Source organism: Leptinotarsa decemlineata, unplaced genomic scaffold (genome assembly GCF_025532065.1).
Source record: "Leptinotarsa decemlineata unplaced genomic scaffold, Ldec_3_MD MMD2_tig00001719_RagTag_RagTag, whole genome shotgun sequence".
Classification (NCBI taxonomy): domain Eukaryota; kingdom Metazoa; phylum Arthropoda; class Insecta; order Coleoptera; family Chrysomelidae; genus Leptinotarsa; species Leptinotarsa decemlineata.
The window spans coordinates 1,444,597-1,464,316 of NW_027412569.1; the positions used below are offsets into that span (position 1 = coordinate 1,444,597).

Genomic DNA, 19,720 nt, shown 5'->3' on the forward strand with positions numbered 1-19,720 from the left:
CTCATCGTAGATATTATAGCTAAGATAATTAAGAAAATTGTAAATTAATATTGTATTTCCAGGGTTAAGTTGAAAAACACCCACGGGTGACACTTCGCCACTTTATCTTTGTCGAATACCTATTAGTGTTATCTCTTTACATATGTGTTCAAAGATGAATAAAGACGATTCATTATTATTATTATCATCTGAGCTTTATGAAGCATTAAAAGTTGCTGAGACATGAACAGTTTTCTGGTTTGGAACAGCGTTCCAAGCTTTTGAGAAGCAGCCTTGGCAATTCCAGCGACATGATTATGCCAAAACATATTGGTGTCCATTTTAACCCCCAAAAAATTTATCTTAGCAGAAAGCGGAATTGTCTGTCCTGATTTCTGACATTATCTCTTTGGAGAAAACATTGCATTTTTTGGGAATAAGCTGAAAGCGAGCAATCTTTCAACAAGAAGGAAAAAGCCTTTCATTGTGAGATAGGATGGAAAGTCTTGAAAATACTGGTGTGAATTCATTCGTACACTTTTAAGTACGAATGAATTCGCTCTTCATCAGGTCTAGGCGCCTTGTTGATATTGAGCTGTTTCAAAATTCACCTAACTAGACGTGTCAAAAATCAATGAAAACGATGGCAAAATTGCATTGAGTGGGATTGCCTCTGCATCCACCGTATGCTCAAGATCTGCCCCCTAGCGATTTTTCCTGTTCTCAACCCTCAAGAGAATTCTCGCCGAACCCCATAGGGCTGATATATCACTCTTGTAAAAAAATTAATGAAAATTGATTGATTTGAAATCCCTGAAAATAATTTATAGAAAGATGGCGACTAGGCGCCATCTTTTTATAGATTATTTTCAGGGTAGAAAGGTACTACGTCAACAATCTCTAAAATGGTCAATTCTCGTCCATTGAAAGAAAAAATTGAAGCCATTTTTATTTACGGTGCGACGCGTAACTTTCACGAAACTGAAAGGATTTTCAATGAACATTTTCCGAATCGTCCTTTCTGTAGAAAATATTTGAGGGAACTTGTATCCATAACAAAAAGCCCTCAGGTGAATCGTCCATTCCGGAAGAACAGCAAGTACAAATAAAATTGGTGAAATGATAGTGAATCCTTGAACAGTCTACTTATTTTGTCGCGAATGTTTGTGAGGTGTCTCCTTCTACTGTATGAAGAGAAATAGGTATCATCCATACAAAATTGAAATGGTACACCAATTAACTGAAGATGACCCTGATCGAAGAACAGAATTCTGCGAACTCATGACGGAAACCATTGCAAGGCATCCTATCTATCTCCAAAATATTTGTTTTAGTGACGAATGTACATTTTTGTTAAACGGCTATGTTCACAAACAAAATTGGCGGTATTGGAATGACAGCATCCTACACGTTTTCCGGGAAACACATACCCAATATCCGGAAAAAATTAACGTTTGGACAGGAATATTGGGAAACCATATTGTAGAACCTCTATTTATTGATCAAAATTTAATAGGGGAACCGTATTTGAGTATGCTGGAAACTACTGGTAACCCTCTCATCAGTAAAATCGTCGAAGCAAATCCTAATAAATGCGATATGGATATTGTATTTCAACAAAATGGAGCACCACCACATTACTCCAGAAAAATAGAAAACTATTTGTATACTACTTTTTCCGGTCGGTGGATTGGACGTCGAGGTCCTACAGAATGGCTAGCCCGCTCGCCAGATTTGACACATTCAGACTTTTTTATGGGGCTATTTGAAGCAAAAGGTGTAAAAGGTGAACCTGCTTCAAAATTGGATACACGACAGAGAATAATAAATATTTGTAGAGATATTGACATTACTGTGTTCGAAAATGTTCGGCGTGAAATATCGAATGGACTGTTCATATGTCAAGGTCAAAAAGTTCAAGGCAACCATTTCGTGCATCTTTTGAACTTACCTCAAGCTTATAACCTCATATTTATATAGTTGTCAATGTATTCAGGCAATTGTTAAAAGTTCTGCCATTTTGTAGTAGTTGAAAATATTGACATTATATTCTAGGGTTATGGAGCATTTGTCAGGAGCTTCGAAAAGATGTGTCACAAGACCCCCCTTTCCATTTTATTTTTTTTCCAGATGGCGCCCAGTCGCCATCTTGAAAGTTTCATCTGTCAATTTCACTTCAAAATAAAGTATTCATGCATTAATTCCATTATCCCAAATTTCAATTTTTTGAGTTGACCCGCTCAAAAAATAAAAGGGGGCAATAATGAAATACACTGTATATGTTTCACCCCATATTCCAAGGAATGAAAAGTTTCACATGCAAAGAGAGTGTTTATTCAAATGTTGTGTTTATTCAAATATTGTGTACTTTGCAGATTCAAATCCCGAGCAAACTTCAAAGCGCCCATCACGTTCAACTGGGACTGCACCTTGATGCAATCCAACATGTACAGCTTCATCGTCTTCATCATCTTCTGGATGCCATTCGGAGTAGTGCTAGCGGTGGGAACGGTCAGAAAAATACCGGACAGCCTCTTCTACAATCTGGCCTGGCTGGCCATCAGCAAGTCGTGTATCAACAATATCCTCTACTGCATATCGAACCCTCACTTTCGCAGTGCCTACATAAACCTCTTTCATTACTGCTGTTGCAAAACGACGGTGTCTTTTTCTAGGAGACAAAGACCGGAAGGTCTCCGACCTTCGGGAGATGTCAGGGTCCATATTATTCCAGGGTATAACATGTATTGTAGCCCCCAAAGGGGAAGGGAGACGCAAAGCAAAAGACTGTCGTCCCGAACCAACGGTAGGGATGTTTATGAATTATGATGAGACGATTCTTGCTCTTCTACCAGAGGAGTATGGATTTAGAAAATCTGTACTTTTGATTTCTTTCGGCATGGCTGATTTCGCCTGATGAAAATATTCAAATTGACCGATCGATATACATCGGATACGTGATGATTTATTTCTGAATAAGTTTACAACGTTTGAGTCGAAGCGATGAACTATCATTGAATACATGGCTACATTCTTTAATTTTAAAAAATTGACGAAAGGATTCGATCCGCAGATCTGGCATATCTTTTACCTTACAGGAAATGAAATTAATTTTTTGTTTTTGCACTACAAATTTCTAGGAGGAAATTTGCCCTTGAATTCATTGCAATATTGAATGTATATTTTCTGATATGGAACGATATTTTATAAATTTAAAAATATTTAAAACATTCCAAATGAATTTCAAACTCTCTGATATTATTTTGTCAAGAAAATATGTGAAAATTCGTGATTGCTACTTGAAATAATGATATTGATAATAATAATTAAGTTTATTCATCCTGCCAATTTACATGAATTATATAAGATTTATCTATGAATGAACAGAAGCTCTAAACGTGCTTGTTAGGGATAAAATAACACTGAAAAAGAAAATATATACATAATGAAAGACGAAGAAGACAAAGACAAGAACACAAAGACATTAAAGAAATATAAACTTATACCTATTACCTATAATTTAATGACAATATCGATAAAATTACATTGGAGAAATATAAACTTATACCTATTACCTATAATTTAATGTTGTAATTCATTGGGTTACATAGTAGCGAATAGTGAATGAGAGGAGAGATCTAAGAGTATAAAACGTATTCATCATTCGAGTCGACCAACAATGACTTCACGAAATTTTTTCCGGGGTTCTTTATGTATAAAAGATTTCAGTTCTTTTTTGAATCGATGTGGATTCATAATCAATTTGATTTCATGTGTATAATTTTGGAGCAAGGTATTTATGAGCGTTGGGATATTAGTTTTTGCATTTGTGGTGTGATATGTTGATTTCGTTGACGTGTATCATATTCATTTGTGGGTAATTCAAATTTTTGTTTTTGGTGGTAATACATATTTATTTTCAGGAAAAAGAGTTGGTAGACATCAAATATATGATATTCCGCATAGAGAGCATCAGATGGAAAAGTGGGTTCTTTTTTTGAGATAATTTTCAAAAACCGTCTTTGGAGGACCTCTATAGGATATAAAGGAGTTTTCAGGGCACCACTTAATACTAATAAGCCGTATCGAAGATGGCTCTCTACAAGGGCATGATACAGTGTTTTTACTTGCTTTAGTGGTAGAATATGAATGTTCCACTTGAGATGCGTATCTATGTGTACTCCCAAATATTTTGAAGATGTTGCTGATTTGATAACGAACTATTCTGTTGGAATATTAACTTGAATTTTATCGAAGTTAGGGGAAGTTGTCCTATTGCAGCAAAATGGTAGGGAGTGTGTCTCATCAACATTAATTGTGAGTAATTTATGACTCAGCCATTTCCAGATAATATGGAAGTCCGATGCAACTATGTCCCTAAGTTCATCCCACGAATTACCTTTGTAAAAAATGGCTGTATCATCAGCGAAACCTAGTATGTCTCCCCTAGACTTCAGCAAAAACATTCCTTTCACTTAAATATTAAAGAGAAGTGGCACCAGAATTGTTCCCTGAGGTACTCCATACTGAATAGTCCTGAGATTGCTGCAGTTGTCGTCTATCTCCATGAATTAGTGTCTGTGTTGGAGATAGGATTTGAATAATTTCAAAGTATTACTTCTGACTTCAATATCTTGTAGGGTTTCAAGCAGTAATTGATGACTCACCGTATCGAAGGCCTTGGAAAGATGCACGAAAACACATAGGTATGGTTTACTTTCCTCCATGGACTCAGATACCTTTTGAATTGATTTCAATATAGCATCTTCAGTTGATTTTTGTTTTCTGAATCCGAACTGTTTTTCGGAAAGTAGATTATATTTCGCAATGTATGAACTGAGGCGTTTTCCAAGAATCTTCTCGAAAACCTTCGTCAAGGGAGTTATTGAAGTTATTGGTCGGTAGTTTGACACATTATTTTTGTCCCTTTTTTCATAGATGAGCATCACTACACTTGTGGCCAAATTCCAACTCTCATGCATTCATCGATTATATTGGTGAGTGGTTCAATGATATATTCAGAAATACATTTTAAGGTTTCAGCTCGTATGCCATCTACCCTAGGAGACTTGTTTACTTTGAGCTCATTAATGACACTTTTCATTTCAGATGCATCCGTCGGTGCTAGGAAGAACGAGTTCAAAGTAGACGTTCTTTGGGCAACATAGTGTGGATCGTGCCTTATTTTATTTGCTAATGTCAAACCAGTTGTTATGAAAAATGCATTGAATTCGTTGGTTATAGTTGTTTTATTAGTTAACAAGTTTCCACTAGAATCGATGATAGAGTCGGCTCATTCTTTAAATGAGTTCATGATAGGTCATCCTTCCAAGACACTATTTCCCTAATAATACTTGTATATGGAAAAATCAATATTTCGGGAACTAGTACAGCTATGGATGTTGTGAAGAAGAAAATAATACAGTGTAGGTATACAGTTCTTCTTTCAACCATGAAGTCTATACACCTGAAGCTTGGATTGTCTACCTCTCTCCTTCTTGGCGCCTAGATGATTGATTCTAAGGAGGCATGGTGGGATGCCGAAGGTTCTTCTTTGTTCTGGGGAACATTTAAATCCGTTTCTGATGGCATGCCTCCCTGTCTTTCAAACAGCGACACGTCTCCAATATGCTTGTCAAGTAGTTTTTCTGATGTTTTAAAGTGAGTATTACGAAACTGGTTGGTGTCGAAACCTTCGTCCAACTCTGTTGGAATTTCCTAGGTTTTTGAAATGAATTAAGGTCACCTCTAGGTCACCTAAATTGATTTAGTTACGCTTTTTGCATCTGGTCCCAACGATCCTCTTCAAATATTCTACTTTCTTCGCCGACTGTTACCTCCTAAATGTCTTTGGTGGACAACAATTTTGTTTCGATTTCAATATTGGTCTTCAGTCCTGAATACTTTTAGTTGAAGTAGTTGGTTTATTTATGATCACCCTTATTGAAACTTTTGATAATACCCTAATAATTAAAATGATTCTGAAACATTGTTATAGAATCGTAAATTTTTTATTAACACTGTTGCAAATTTCGATATTCTGGAAAAAAGCACTTCTTATAGGGATAGTTTTGGATTTTGTAAATTTTCCACTTTTTTTCAATACTATTTTTTCAAATGATATCTTTTTTGTTGATATTGAAAATCATATTTTCAATGAATTCAAGTGTGAACATTTCACCAGAACTTGACCTGTACCAATTCGATAATTATATATTGATTGCATATTTTCTAAAAGGTGAAAGATATGATAATTTTCATTTATCCGGCTCAATATCACAATAAAATATCCTTCATCAGGCGATGTGTATTTGTATTTTACAACAATTCGAACCTTAAAATTGATATTTGAATCACACTGACGAACAATTTTCAATTGAAGGTTGAAGAAACAACATAAAAGGGACCAGTAGTGAAAAACCATTCATAAAGCTTGATTGGATTATTTCGTTCCAACAGCTCCCCTTTAAGAATATAGTTAGGGAGCTAACTAATTTCGTTATTTGATAATCATTTGTGATTATATAAGAATCACAATAACTATGTAATATATATTCATATATATATATATATATATATATATATATATATATATATATATATATATATATATATATATATAATACCTGTGCTATGTGAGAATATTCAATTTGGAAATTTCAATTTTGAAAGAAGTCTTCAACATCAAAATGACAACTTTTTGACATTGAATAATGTGAAATACTTTTTCAATTTTTTTATTATCGTTCATTATGGGGATTTATACTGTGTTAGTATTACAGGATGTATTCAGATTTATATTTTTTGTTAGTAAAAATGAATAAATTTTGCTGAGGTTGTCGATGTCTGTCTTTTTGTTGATATTGTTTTCTTTAATTTTGATCTCAGCCATTTCCAGAAATTGCCTTTTATTTGAATCTGGTTCGAAATGGAGAATTTTGGTGTTAGTATAATTGGCTGAATGATCATTATCTAGAACATGTTGTGTGAGTTTAAAAACCCGCATAGCTCTTCATAAAAGTAATTGTAAAAATTTAAAACGAAATTCTTATGCACTCACACAACATGTTCTAGATAATGATCATTCAGCCAATTATACTAACACCAAAATTCTCCATTTCGAACCAGATTCAAATAAAAGGCAATTTCTGGAAATGGCTGAGATCAAAATTAAAGAAAACAATATCAACAAAAAGACAGACATCGACAACCTCAGCAAAATTTATTCATTTTTACTAACAAAAAATATAAATCTGAATACATCCTGTAATACTAACACAGTATAAATCCCCATAATGAACGATAATAAAAAATTTGAAAAAGTATTTCACATTATTCAATGTCAAAAAGTTGTCATTTTGATGTTGAAGACTTCTTTCAAAATTGAAATTTCCAAGTTGAATATTCTCACATAGCACAGGTATTCTGTTTCATCCGTTATTATGTTTTATATATATATATATATATATATATATATATATATATATATATATATATATATATATATATATATATATATATATATATATATTTATTATGTCCTTTTTATATTACAGCCCTCGATAAAGCTAATAAACATAACATTAGCGAAAGCTCGGGCAGCTAAAAAGAGTAAATATTTATTCTAATCAGACCGAATCCCCGAAAAACTACTATTCTATGTATATATATATATATATATATATATATATATATATATATATATATATTCCGTTTATATAGGTGAGTAGGGATTCAAATAACAGGTTTATGATTGAAAATACTTCTGTATATATGGCTTCACAAACACTTCACTAACTCTCTTCGAAATCTTCTGACAATTTCTCTTCCATATTCTCTGTTTCACTATCACTGTCGTCATTTAAGTTAACAATGCTTTGTTTTTTCAATTTTCCCCAAATCAACTCGATGGGAATGAATACATAAAAATAGGGGGGAAGTATTAGTATGGTGTGTCCATACTTTTCAGCACTACTCTCAAGGGCATACACTTTTTCAAATGTTTTCGTCTGTTAAACTTCAAGTTGTTGGTTTTTGGTATAGTTATCTTCATATTACAAATTGTTATCTATTAAAAAACTTTGTATTTCATCTTTCTTAGAATTTTTATTCGGTACTTTGATGAGATGTCGCGAATGATAGGAAGCGTTGTCAAGAACTATTACACTATTCGCATCCAAATTTGGGATCACTGTGGGTGGACTATCAGTCCACCTTTTCGTTACTGTGTCGTGAGTTTCATACCAAGATTTATCTGAATAGTCGTTGTTCTTGTCTATTCTTCTGCTTTCCATAAATGATTGACGTTTGTTTATTATTTTAAATCTAAATCCCAGTTTATTTTTCCAATTCTGAAGAGTTTTGTCACAGCAGCTCACGTTATGGCCGGAAGTATTGCTCATTTATTTTGTAACAGTTGTATATTTGTTTTTTTCAATGATTTTATTAGATGAACATCTAAAGGTTTTGGTAATCCTGTATAACATCGCGTCTTGAGTTCATTAGGTTTGTTTTTGACTATTTCACATACAGTTGAGAAAGGAATTTCGGTCAAATCTGTTGCTGCTTGTAGTAGTTTGTTTCCCTTGAAACCAAACTTGAGATGAAGATTCCTATATACATTGAAACATACTCTTTGTGTTTCAATATTCAAATGCATCCGAGTATTATTCACTGGTTTTTTTCGCATTGTTCACCATCGCTATTGGAATCACTACACTGGAAAAAGTCTGCATTGTCATCACACTTGTTTTTGCTATTAGTACTTGTCCAGGGACTCCACATTTTGAACAGATAACAAATATTTCAATTAATTTTAACTGCAGCAATATCGAATCTCAAAACTCAAATCGCGATAAATTCCTGAACTGAAAACGACGGCGATTTCCCCGACGCATTCCCCGATTTCTATTTGTCACCGTAACATGACTTCAAATTTAATTTTATGACTCTTCAGCCAATCATAAAACTCGGTTAGTGAAAATTATCCAATACGAACTGCCTATTCTACAGTCTACCGGGAGTTGTTCGCAGCCGGTTCATTTTCATGTATTGTTTTTTTTTGGCCTATGAGAGTGTCGCCAACTTTAAGTGTGCACAATGTCGTTTACTCTTCACTGAGTGCGTGTTATGCCACAGCCAACTTGTCCGTTTGGCGTAGTTCAAAGTTTCTTTCATGTCGGACAAGTCGGCTGTGGCGGAACACGCACTCAGCTGCTTTCATAAAACATGGAATTACACGAAAAAAAAAATACTTTGGAAACAAATACTTTTATATGAACAGTGAACACTTCTATCTATTCAGCTTGTGTTCCAAACATTCGTGGAATTGAATCCGATATCATTCACAGGATTCCTACACCAAATACTGAATGAAAGAGGAAAAATTTCACTTACGTGGAACATTGTCATCCTCACTGCTAGACATCCCATATTTCGCCGTGAGAGACTTGCCTTATCGGCTTCTCAGTAGCAAATACGGATAACATGAGAAAAAACATTCATTTCGTTCATAAAATTATGACTTTATGCAACGAATGAGTTTAATCTACTCATGTCATCGATGACGGTACGTAATGAAATTCTTTCGCTAAATATTCTAGTATGTTTCTAAAACATTTTGTTTTGATTTCATAGAAATGTTTTATTTCTGACAAGCAATGTATGATGAAAATTGTATGAAAATCATTGAAGACGTTCGAAAAAGCTATTTTCGTTAACTCAACTTTAGGGGTGTTGATTTTGTACAATTTTCAGGATACCTTTGGTTCTTCAAAATAATGTGTTTTGGAAAAAGTATCAATTTCCAACACTGATTCAAATATAGAATTGACCACTATTCAACAAGCATATACATATATTAGTAACTAATAATTTTGTAGGTTCAATTATATGTATTCATTTCGACTAGATTCACATCAATGGTGTTGATTGATTGTAGTTGATAAAATTCATATTCACCTCAAAAAGTGAACTGTTAGGAACTGAACTAAAGTTTCAAAAATATCACGACATGTTTCGCCGGTAAAGTTGCTAGCGAAAAAGCTACTGTAATGACGAAACAAGTGATACTTTTGGAAATAGTTTGTGAAGATCAATTCGTTTTCGGTGTAGTTTTTGAAATTACTATGGATCTTCATCGAGTTACGGCCGAGTCAATCAGAAGAACTTTATGAAAAATTATCCATGATAGTAAAATAAAATAATTTTCATTACCTCATTTGGCAATTCATTTTAAAAAATGTTTGGGACTCAATGGAAAGTTTCTTCAACCACAATTGAATCGTCAGATCGTCACTCCATATCAAAATTATATTTTTATTATCGTTTTCAATGCCATAAAAGGATTGGTTCATTTCAAAACTGATTGATTAATATATTAACAATTCAGCAGTATTACCATTGTTGATCAAAACATCAAATAATAATAACTCTTCCCTACGAGCACAGACCCTTTTGTTCTCCAACAGGTTCAATAAGGGAAAGTAGTATTATTAGTAGTACTATAAATAAACGAAACATTCCTTCCATGTCAGATACGAATAGAATGAATTTCAACGGAGATGTAAATATGAGGATGTGGCAAGAGTCTTGAATACCTCCTCTATGGCGGAAAATTCTCCACTGGGAGAGATGTGGAGTGAACTCATGTATATTTGCAGAGATTTAATATACCATCGAAAATGATATGTATTTGTTCAGCTCCACACGAATCAGTTGCAGAGGGTGGGTGGATTTTAACAGACTGGATTTAAAATACATTAATGTATAAGTCTTAACTGACGTATATTTATCAAAATTTTGAAACATCATTCACCGAAAAAAATTTCAATGTAGAGGACGAGATTTGCGGCAATGTCTGTTCACTGACAGACCTATTGGTCTGTTAGTGAACAGGCTATTTTTCAGTTGGGTATTTCAGTCAATTTTCTCTACGGGCTATAAAACACTATTTTTAGCTATTCAAGCTTTCGGAAATTTATTTTTTCCTTTGTCAAGGATATCTACAAAATAAATGTGATGTAAACATTACATAGTAATAACAATTTTACAAAAGACTCATCAAAGTTAGTTTAAAATATAAAAAAGACGTATAAATCCAAAAATACAAAACCGAAAATTCAAAGTCAAATGTGACGTTGAAAATTTTTTTACAGCACCAGAGAAAATGTGATTAATATGATATTTGCATATACATTGAGATTTAAATGTAAGTGAGGAATTATCAGTTATCTATAATTTTTCTTGTTGTATTGAAAATTGATCAAAAGTTAAAATATAGTTGTAAATTTGACTTGAATTTTGTATTTCTGATTTTTTGTTCAAGTTATAATTTTTACTCATGTGTACCATTTCCAGAAATAGCCTTTTGATTTCATTGTTTCTAGAAATGGTTCACATAAGTAAAAATTATAATAACTTAAACGAAAAATCAGGAATACAAAATTGAAGTCAAATTTACAATTATATTTTAACTTTTGATCAATAAAATCACTTACATGTATATGCAAATATCATGTTAATCACATTTTCTCTGGTGCTGTAATAAAATTTTCAACTACACATTTGCATTTGACTTTTTGGTTTTGTATGTTTGGATTTATATGCTTCTTTATGTTTTAAACTAACTTTGGTGAGTCTTTTGTAAAATTGTTATTTGTAGATTTTCTTGATAATTTATAGTTCATCTGTAGAGAAATATGGTTAGGTGAATGATATTTCAATTTTCTACTCGCAAACAGCATGTATCTTTCTAAATACTATAAGAAGTCATATATATTTATGGATGTAGTATCTTGGGTCCTCGAAAAACTGCGTCCCAGCAGTCAAACTATGCCTTCTCCTGAGCTTTAATTACCAATAAGTTTGAAAATAATCGGCAAAGACTGACTATCGATAAATATACCGCCCTTTTTGCTGAGTTCGTTGAGTCACACGCACAAAAATAACTTTTAGTGAAAGTTTTGCTTGCATGGCTTCGATGTGGAATGTTCATTGGTTGATGAAAAATTAATAACAGCATGAAAATCATTAGAAAGGAAAGAAAATATTGTACTTATACGGAAAAAATTAATTTAAACTGATTCATGTTACGAGGGATTGAATTGGGGTGGACTTGAGGCTGGATAATGCTTTTTCGCTATTTTCTGGAAAACTCATGGAAAAAGTTGAGAAAGAAGTTGAAGAAAGAACACAGCTTTTGTATGAACCAGATTTCCAAACTTGTTTTCCAACTTTAAAAATACATAATTTGAAACTGAATTATCAATTTGCTGAAAACAGTTTTTTTCAAAATTAGATTTTTTCAAATGACCTCTTTCAGTTGGTGTGAAAAATTGAAAATCAATCAATTAATCGATATTTATTTCCATTTTTCGACTTGGCTTACATGTATTGGAATTGTCAATTGGTTGGTGCAGTAGTACATTAAAATAAAATTAAAGCTTACATAAAAAATATATTTCACTAGTTCGGACTTCCATTGTCTACTATATAAAATGATTCGAAATCCCTGAAACGAGTAAAAAAGAATAATTAAAAAAGAATAGTTGAAAATAACAATTATATTAAGCAACAATAAACCTGAAATGAAATGATAGTGAAATAACTTACAAGTAAAAATATAATAATTGAATAAATAAAAATTAAAGGAATGCAAGAAAGAAAATAATAAAAATAAAAAGTGTAGAGATTCCAAGTCACGTTAGTTCACGACGTTTCGATTGTTGGTATCTACAATCGTCTTCGGGTGATGACTGGACTGTCATCAGGGATTTCAAATCATTTTATATAGTAGACAATGGAAGTCCGAACTAGTGAAATTCATCACGAAACATTGTCAATCACCTTCAAACAAACGATAAAAATTACACTTAAATTTAAATGACACATAGTTAATCACAGAGTATGAATTTTTATTAAATCACATACACTATAAAAACATTTTTCCATTCGTGTTTGAATGAAGACAATTCATTTACATACTTCAATTTTTCTGGAAGATCTGTTGAAAATTTTGGGGCGAAAATACTATCAAAAAATTCTCCAGAAAATGTGGAAACCTTTTTTTTATTTGATATTTGAATTTAGAGTTCAAATGCCTATGAAATTTCAATTCAGTATTACATTCAAAAATAAATTAATCGTGAATCTTCGTAATAGAAGTGTTGCAAAAAAATCAAAACTTATTAGTTTTCCAAATTTTTAATACTTCCCAAGTTTCAAATAGGTTTAGAGAGAGAAGAAAATAATTATCGCATTACTTTTCAATACAGAAATGTTGACTAATCAGAATAGAAAAACAACAATAAAATATAAAATTTTATTGTAGAGAAATAAAATATAGAGTACTTCAATTTTTGCGTCTCGAAGAAACATATTTTTTTTCAATGGATGTAATCATAGATATCAATCTCAGTTGCAAAAATTATCTGGAATGAATATCATTCAATTATGAAGTAATATTATCATGGCGGATGATGTTACTACTTCAAACTCAAATTATTTCTTTATTTCAACTTGCTTTTGTACACCACAATAAACGATTGAAAATTTTGAATAAACAAAAAATTATGTTTTAAATCACATTTTCAGTTTAATGTGAAATTTTTTAAAGTGAGCTAATTTTTCCTAACACTATCTGAAATAAAAATGGGTCACTGTTTGTTCTGAAAAAAAACTGTTTATATCAGATGGATAATTTGAAGATATTTTCATCATCTTCAACTTTTGTATTCATGTTTTGTCTTTGGGACCTTCATCTACGCTGGAAATCTAGAAAAACCAGTTTCCAACCCTAAAATTCACCCTATTCATTCCCGTTAATCGAATTTTCTCGTTATTAACATAAAACATTCCTTCTGTTCTAATAATTTTCAAACTATTCATGATTTCTATGATATTTTCGCCTTCTCAACATGCTTCTGCACTGATCTATATTCGAATATGCAAGCTTGTATAATTATTGCTGGATTTTGCTCTAGATTTACCACAAGAAATGTGGCTATTTCGAAGTGTAATTCCATCTTCATTGTAAAATACCTCATTTAATTTAATGAATTTGAGAGATTACCTAACTTTATTGATTATTAAATCTAGCGTGTCCATCCGATGGAGTATTCAAATCCTTGGAGAATATGAAATATATAATCATATCATATAGTCCAGTTGAATTGAGTATTCTAAATGAAAGGTGTAAATGACATTATATTTTATATAATTCTTTTTGAACCGAATTTTACGAAGAACACCCCAGAAAAAATAATAGGATCTGAAAACATTATTATTGAAAAAACCAATGAATAAAATCTATGGGGTATGTAAAATATTTTGTATAGAGGCAGAAGTGGATCAGATGTGATGGAAATTGAAAATGATGATCACCAAAACAGAAAATAATTCGACTCATGTTTTAACCAACGAACTTGACGTATAAAAATTTAATTCAACTTGCCATATTCAGTCCGCAAAGCATTCAGTAGTCTGTTATGAAGTGGCACTTTGACAAAATCGCACACAATATTAAACTTAATAATAATAATACTTGAATTCATCGGCTGCAACTTATGTTAACTTTGAATATACGGTAAAGAAAATAACTTTCATCTGATTTTTCATTTAATCCATTCTCAAGTAAACTTATTTTTATAATATTCTTACTCTGATTACATTATGCAAAGATATAATAGTTAGGTAATATTCTGCCATGATAGATTTATAATCTACCGTATTTACCATCCAAAGAACACCAAATGATTTGCATTTCATAGATAGAACAGAAAAAAAGACTAACAATTAGTAAAAAACTGTGTTATAATATAGAAATCCTAATCAATGAGTATACACCAGTACAAGTTTCACCAAAGAGAAAATCCATTATAACTTCTAACTCTTGCTTAGAATAGAGATAGGATAGGATGAAGAGAATCAAAATTATTGATTCTGATCACCATATAAGATAGTTTCCTCAAAGATATCACAGGACTCAAAAAATTTGTTGAATAATTTATTAAACAATATAAATTTGGAAATTTGGATTGAGTTGACATTTGTTGATCGAGAGAAAACTTCTCTCACGTTTTGGAGGAATAAGAAAAATGCTTTCTTCGAATATTTTGATTAATCCTAGAAGTGGAGAGGAAAATAGTTAGTGAACTTGATATTATTTTGAATCAGTGATAGTTATTTTATTTAAATAAGTTGAGAGGAGTCATTCAGGAAAACTGATTATCGGTTGCGGTTTGGTAATGGGCAAGAGTGTGGGACTGGCTTAGGCCCCATAATTAAACATTTTCACCGTCCAAGGGGATGCGCGCCCCCTGGCAGGATCCGCCACTGGTCCATTTCAATTTCAAACATTGAATGCTTCACCGAAACCAACTTTTCGCCTGATACAAACTCAAGTGTATAATGTCATTTTCATCAAATTTACTAATTTTCTTGGAGTAAAAAACGTCCAATTCATTTAAAATTCTGGATCGATACTGATATTAGTTTTATGAAAATGAATGTGCATCCGTTCCGTCCGTCACGCTGTCCTTTTAGCAAGATTCTAATTTTTGCACGTTTACAATTTTAAATTTTTTATTGATTGTTAGCCTGAATGAATATCAAAATGAGGACTCAAGATACATTATTTATTTTGAAATAACCGCAATGAAAAGTTTCGATTAAGGATAAGTAGTTTTGATTAAGGGTATTCGTATTAAGTTAATCGCGGACCTGAGACCCCAGTGCCTATGTCAAAATTACGTTTTGATTTCGGACAATACAATGGGATTTGGATACTGAACGATCCATTCTTGGTTCATTTGTCGAAAAGTTTGGGTGATTGGAACAAATTCAATAAAATATTTCGTTAACATTACCTACAGTTTGTTACGCATACCAATTTGACTATCAAAAGAGACAATAGAATCGAAAAAAATATTTTAATATGAATAATCATATCTCTTTTTTGAACAGAAGGTACGATCTAGATTTTCGGGAATGTTTCAAATCTATAGGAATGGAATGTGGAAGAGAGAAATAAGACAAAAAACCGTAGAAAACGAACTGGAATGGAGAACAGGGAAAAATTTCATGTAGAAATATCAAACTCATTCTACTAATAGTGTGAGGAGCTTTGGTCGTATGAGATTTTTCGGTTAGATACCGGCATACCGGCGCGGCGCCGTGAGGAGAACACAAATTGGGCGAACTTTCAGAAAGTAAAATGGAGTCAAGGACTTCCTTTGGTGTAGTCTATTTTGTTACTTCTCTTGGAATAGTTTCACCAAACAACTTCAAACCGTCAGTATCTTTGGATACGTAGTCATTGTTTCTTCAAAACTCATGCATTGTACAAAGGACATAATGGCTGGGTTTTTTCTAATGTGTTGAAATGGTACAAAAACCCGAATTTCAATTCCATATCTCGTATTGGATTGGGTCGACCTTCAACTGAGTTCATTGATGTGTCCAAAACTGTGAAAAAGAATGTTAAACTTGAGTTCAGCATCTTGAATTGGTTCACTTTTTGCTTTGCTCAATTACCAAGGTCTTCTACAATTGTTTTAGCATCTACCAACATTTCCTCAGAACATTCATCATTCGCCCCAAGGAATTATTCGGTTTTACAAGGCTGCTTCGTGACAGAAGATCAAATTATCTCGCCTAGATTTGCTTGGATTAACTCAATACCAAGGAAGATATCACAAACAAGAATATCCCGATTTGCTTGGGAAGCCCTGTAGCTTCAATTGTTGAAACATTGCAAACACTCTCTTATAAGGTGGTATTCTCAATAATACCCATGGAGAAAATATATAACTTATTCAGCTGATAGGTTGAAGACGTGCTGGAGTAGTAAATTAGCCAATGACAAGTTGAATCAGGGAAAAACACAAACATAATCTACAGTGTAAAAATAGCCGTTGTAGCGAATCAACTAAACAATAACTAAATTCGATGAGTGACAGCAACATGGTACACAAAAACTTTGACAACTCGTATCTGAATTGAGTCGTTAGAGACTTGAGTTTTTTTGACTGTAGTCAAACCAGCTCCGATGTGTGCAAAAAATGTTCTTTCTACCCCAAAAAGTGTTCTTTAATGTTGCTGTTCTCATCTTTTGAGACGAAACGAACAATGATTGCGTTGAAGCACGGGCAGAGGTAGAGGGTGGGTGAGTTGATTTACTCTCAGGTGCCCCTAGATCAAAGCGCCCTAGGCGGTCGCTAAGTTCGGTTATGACTTGACTTGAGTAGGGTTTATTTTCGGACAACAACACCGTCCTTCCATGCCCCCCTGGGTTGAGTGCCCTGAGATAGAATCTTCGCCACACGGTTACTGTGTGCAGAAGCTAGAATCTCGTCCATCCACCCCTACTCATTGCTGAGTGGACCTCAATCCGCTGATGGGCACTTCAGCAAGATTGACATCTGACCCACTGCGGTCGAAAGTCAACCTTCAGGGCTTGTACTTTTCCGATCTGTTATTTTTATTTAACGTGACTTTACTGAATGTAATTTTTGCATGGGGCCCCCTTGAACTAACCGGAGCGAAGTGTTTGTTGGTTTATCTGAAAAAAAATGAATGTTAGGTCTATTTATACGGTTTTTATACTCACCGGAGCCGTCTGACAGCGACTCTCGGGGGTGGTCTCTAGTTCTGCTTCGTTGGCCTCTTGTGTTCGTCTTTTCCTCGGAATCATAGGTCTTCCCTGTTGAGCACTTCATGTAGATCACGCAGCGCTGGACTGGTGTGTGAGCGAACTCTTTCGAACATTTTTTCTGCGTGATCTCTCATATACGCGTCTACGTAGTGGATGTTCAGGTCCAGGTCCCGGTATATGAATCTATTTGGTATGTATCTTGGAGCGTTTGCGGAGGCTCGCACGCAAACGCTCATAAAAGTCTGAATATTGCATCTGTGTGTAGTTGCACACTGTCCCCAGGCAGTGCAGGCAGTGCATTGAGAGCAGTACGGACCTGATTAGCGGCAGTTTTAAGTGGATTCCCATGTTGCTTCTGCGACATATGTTCGAATATAGGTTTCGTCGAGCGAAGTTAGTATCTGCCGAAGTTAGTATTCTGTCGAGTATGACTCCCAGATACTTCGCTTCGTTGGTCTGTTGTCCGTTGGAGATGAGGTTTCCTTCCGCGTGTACCATCCTCCCGGATGAACAGTATCGCCTGCCTATATTCAGGGTTTACAATGATTTTCCAAAGGTTGGCTCATTTCTATAATCTGTCCTCTTGCTGTTACAAGTATCTGGTAACTTTCGCGTGGCTAGTTGATCTCGCCAGTAAAGCTGTGTCTTCCGCGTAGAGTATCAACTTGTTAAATTTGTTCTCTGGCTTGGGCACGTCTGCTGTGTATACCGAGAAGATTCGATTATTCTCACCATTTCGAGTAGCCAAAACTGCTCATTTTGGCTAGTAGTCCATCGTGCCAAACTCTATCGAACACCTTGGAGACATCTAGGAATATCACTCCTGTGTGGTATCCTTTGCCGGAGTTGAAAGCTTCTGTCGCATAGTCTACTGCCCTCAGGACTTGCAGCTCTGTCGAGTGTTCGGATTTGAAGCTGAACTGTTCGTCTGGTAAGATTCCCAGTTCGCAAGTTTGGTCCTCTAGTCTTTTCAAGATGATTCATTCTGTCACTTTGCTTATTGAAGGGGTTAAGCTTGTTGGCCTATGATTATCCAGAATAATGTGGTTCTTCTTTGGCTTCGGGATGTCAATGACCATTGCCTCCTTGAAGGGGTACGGGAAATGTTGTAGTCAGAGTCTAGCGTTGATGATATTCGTCATTGCCGCTATACCCTTCCTTGCTAGGACCTTCAGTGCCTGGTTTGGAATTTGGTCCGTGCCTGGAGCTTTCCGAGTGGCTAGGCACCTTACGATGCCTTTCACTTCCTCGGGTGATGTCGGTGCCAGGGGTTGCGCGTTGTTCCTTCGTTGCCGTCTTATTCTTCATACCGTCTCTTCGACCTGGTTTCCGATTTCTGCAACACCACCGTGTGAAATGGAGTTCATACGTTTGTACCAGAATATTATAAATTCATTAATACAACAGGGCACTGGAAGATTCAATCAGTTAAGAAGCCTAGAACAGACAATTAATATAATTAAGTATAATGATGTAGTTGATTCAATGGATGCCAATTGACGAGTTGAAGATGCAATTAGTAGATTCTCAGAATAGCATTTAGACTCGAGGATTTGTCGAATGAAGTTCAGTGATTGAAAATTTGGAGCGAATTCGTTTGAAAGATGAAAATGAGTACAACTACGAAAACAAAATTTTGAAATCTTGGGAAAGATCATCTGCCTCTACCAAATTGAAAGATTTAGTAATGGCTTTGCTAACAATTTTTTGATTGTGAGACATTGTTCCCAATATTAAATGATATTGAGACAAACACACGGAATCGTTAATAGATGGAGTCAGTGGCGCTTGCTTGTATTTAAAATGTACCAAGTATAAACCTGAAGTATAATATTCAGCAGACCAACTTCAACACCAAAAAAGTCATTTATTTTATATTGTTTTTGTTTCTATTCAATTGATCAACTCACAAAAATTATAAATATTTTACGGTTTTTGCAAATTTTAACACACCGAATTCAGAAGGTTCGCCGTCACTGGCCTATACGATCGCACCGACTCTGCACGTTTTGAGGTGCATTTGGAAGTGTTGTTTTTCGCACACTGAATTCCTGATAACACAGCAATTTTCTGTCGATTCATTTATTC

General features: G+C 34.0%; 1 protein-coding gene across 1 annotated transcript in view; it reads left to right on the forward strand.

Moving 5' to 3' along the window:
• The window catches only part of LOC111510323 (melatonin receptor type 1C), a 35,306-nt gene extending 28,779 nt beyond the window's left edge, over positions 1 to 6,527 (forward strand). The window contains 1 exon segment of the mRNA XM_074176255.1: positions 2,355 to 6,527. Coding sequence (XP_074032356.1) covers positions 2,355 to 2,808 — 454 coding nt within the window. The 3' untranslated portion in view covers positions 2,809 to 6,527.
• The last annotated feature ends 13,193 nt before the right edge of the window (positions 6,528 to 19,720 follow it).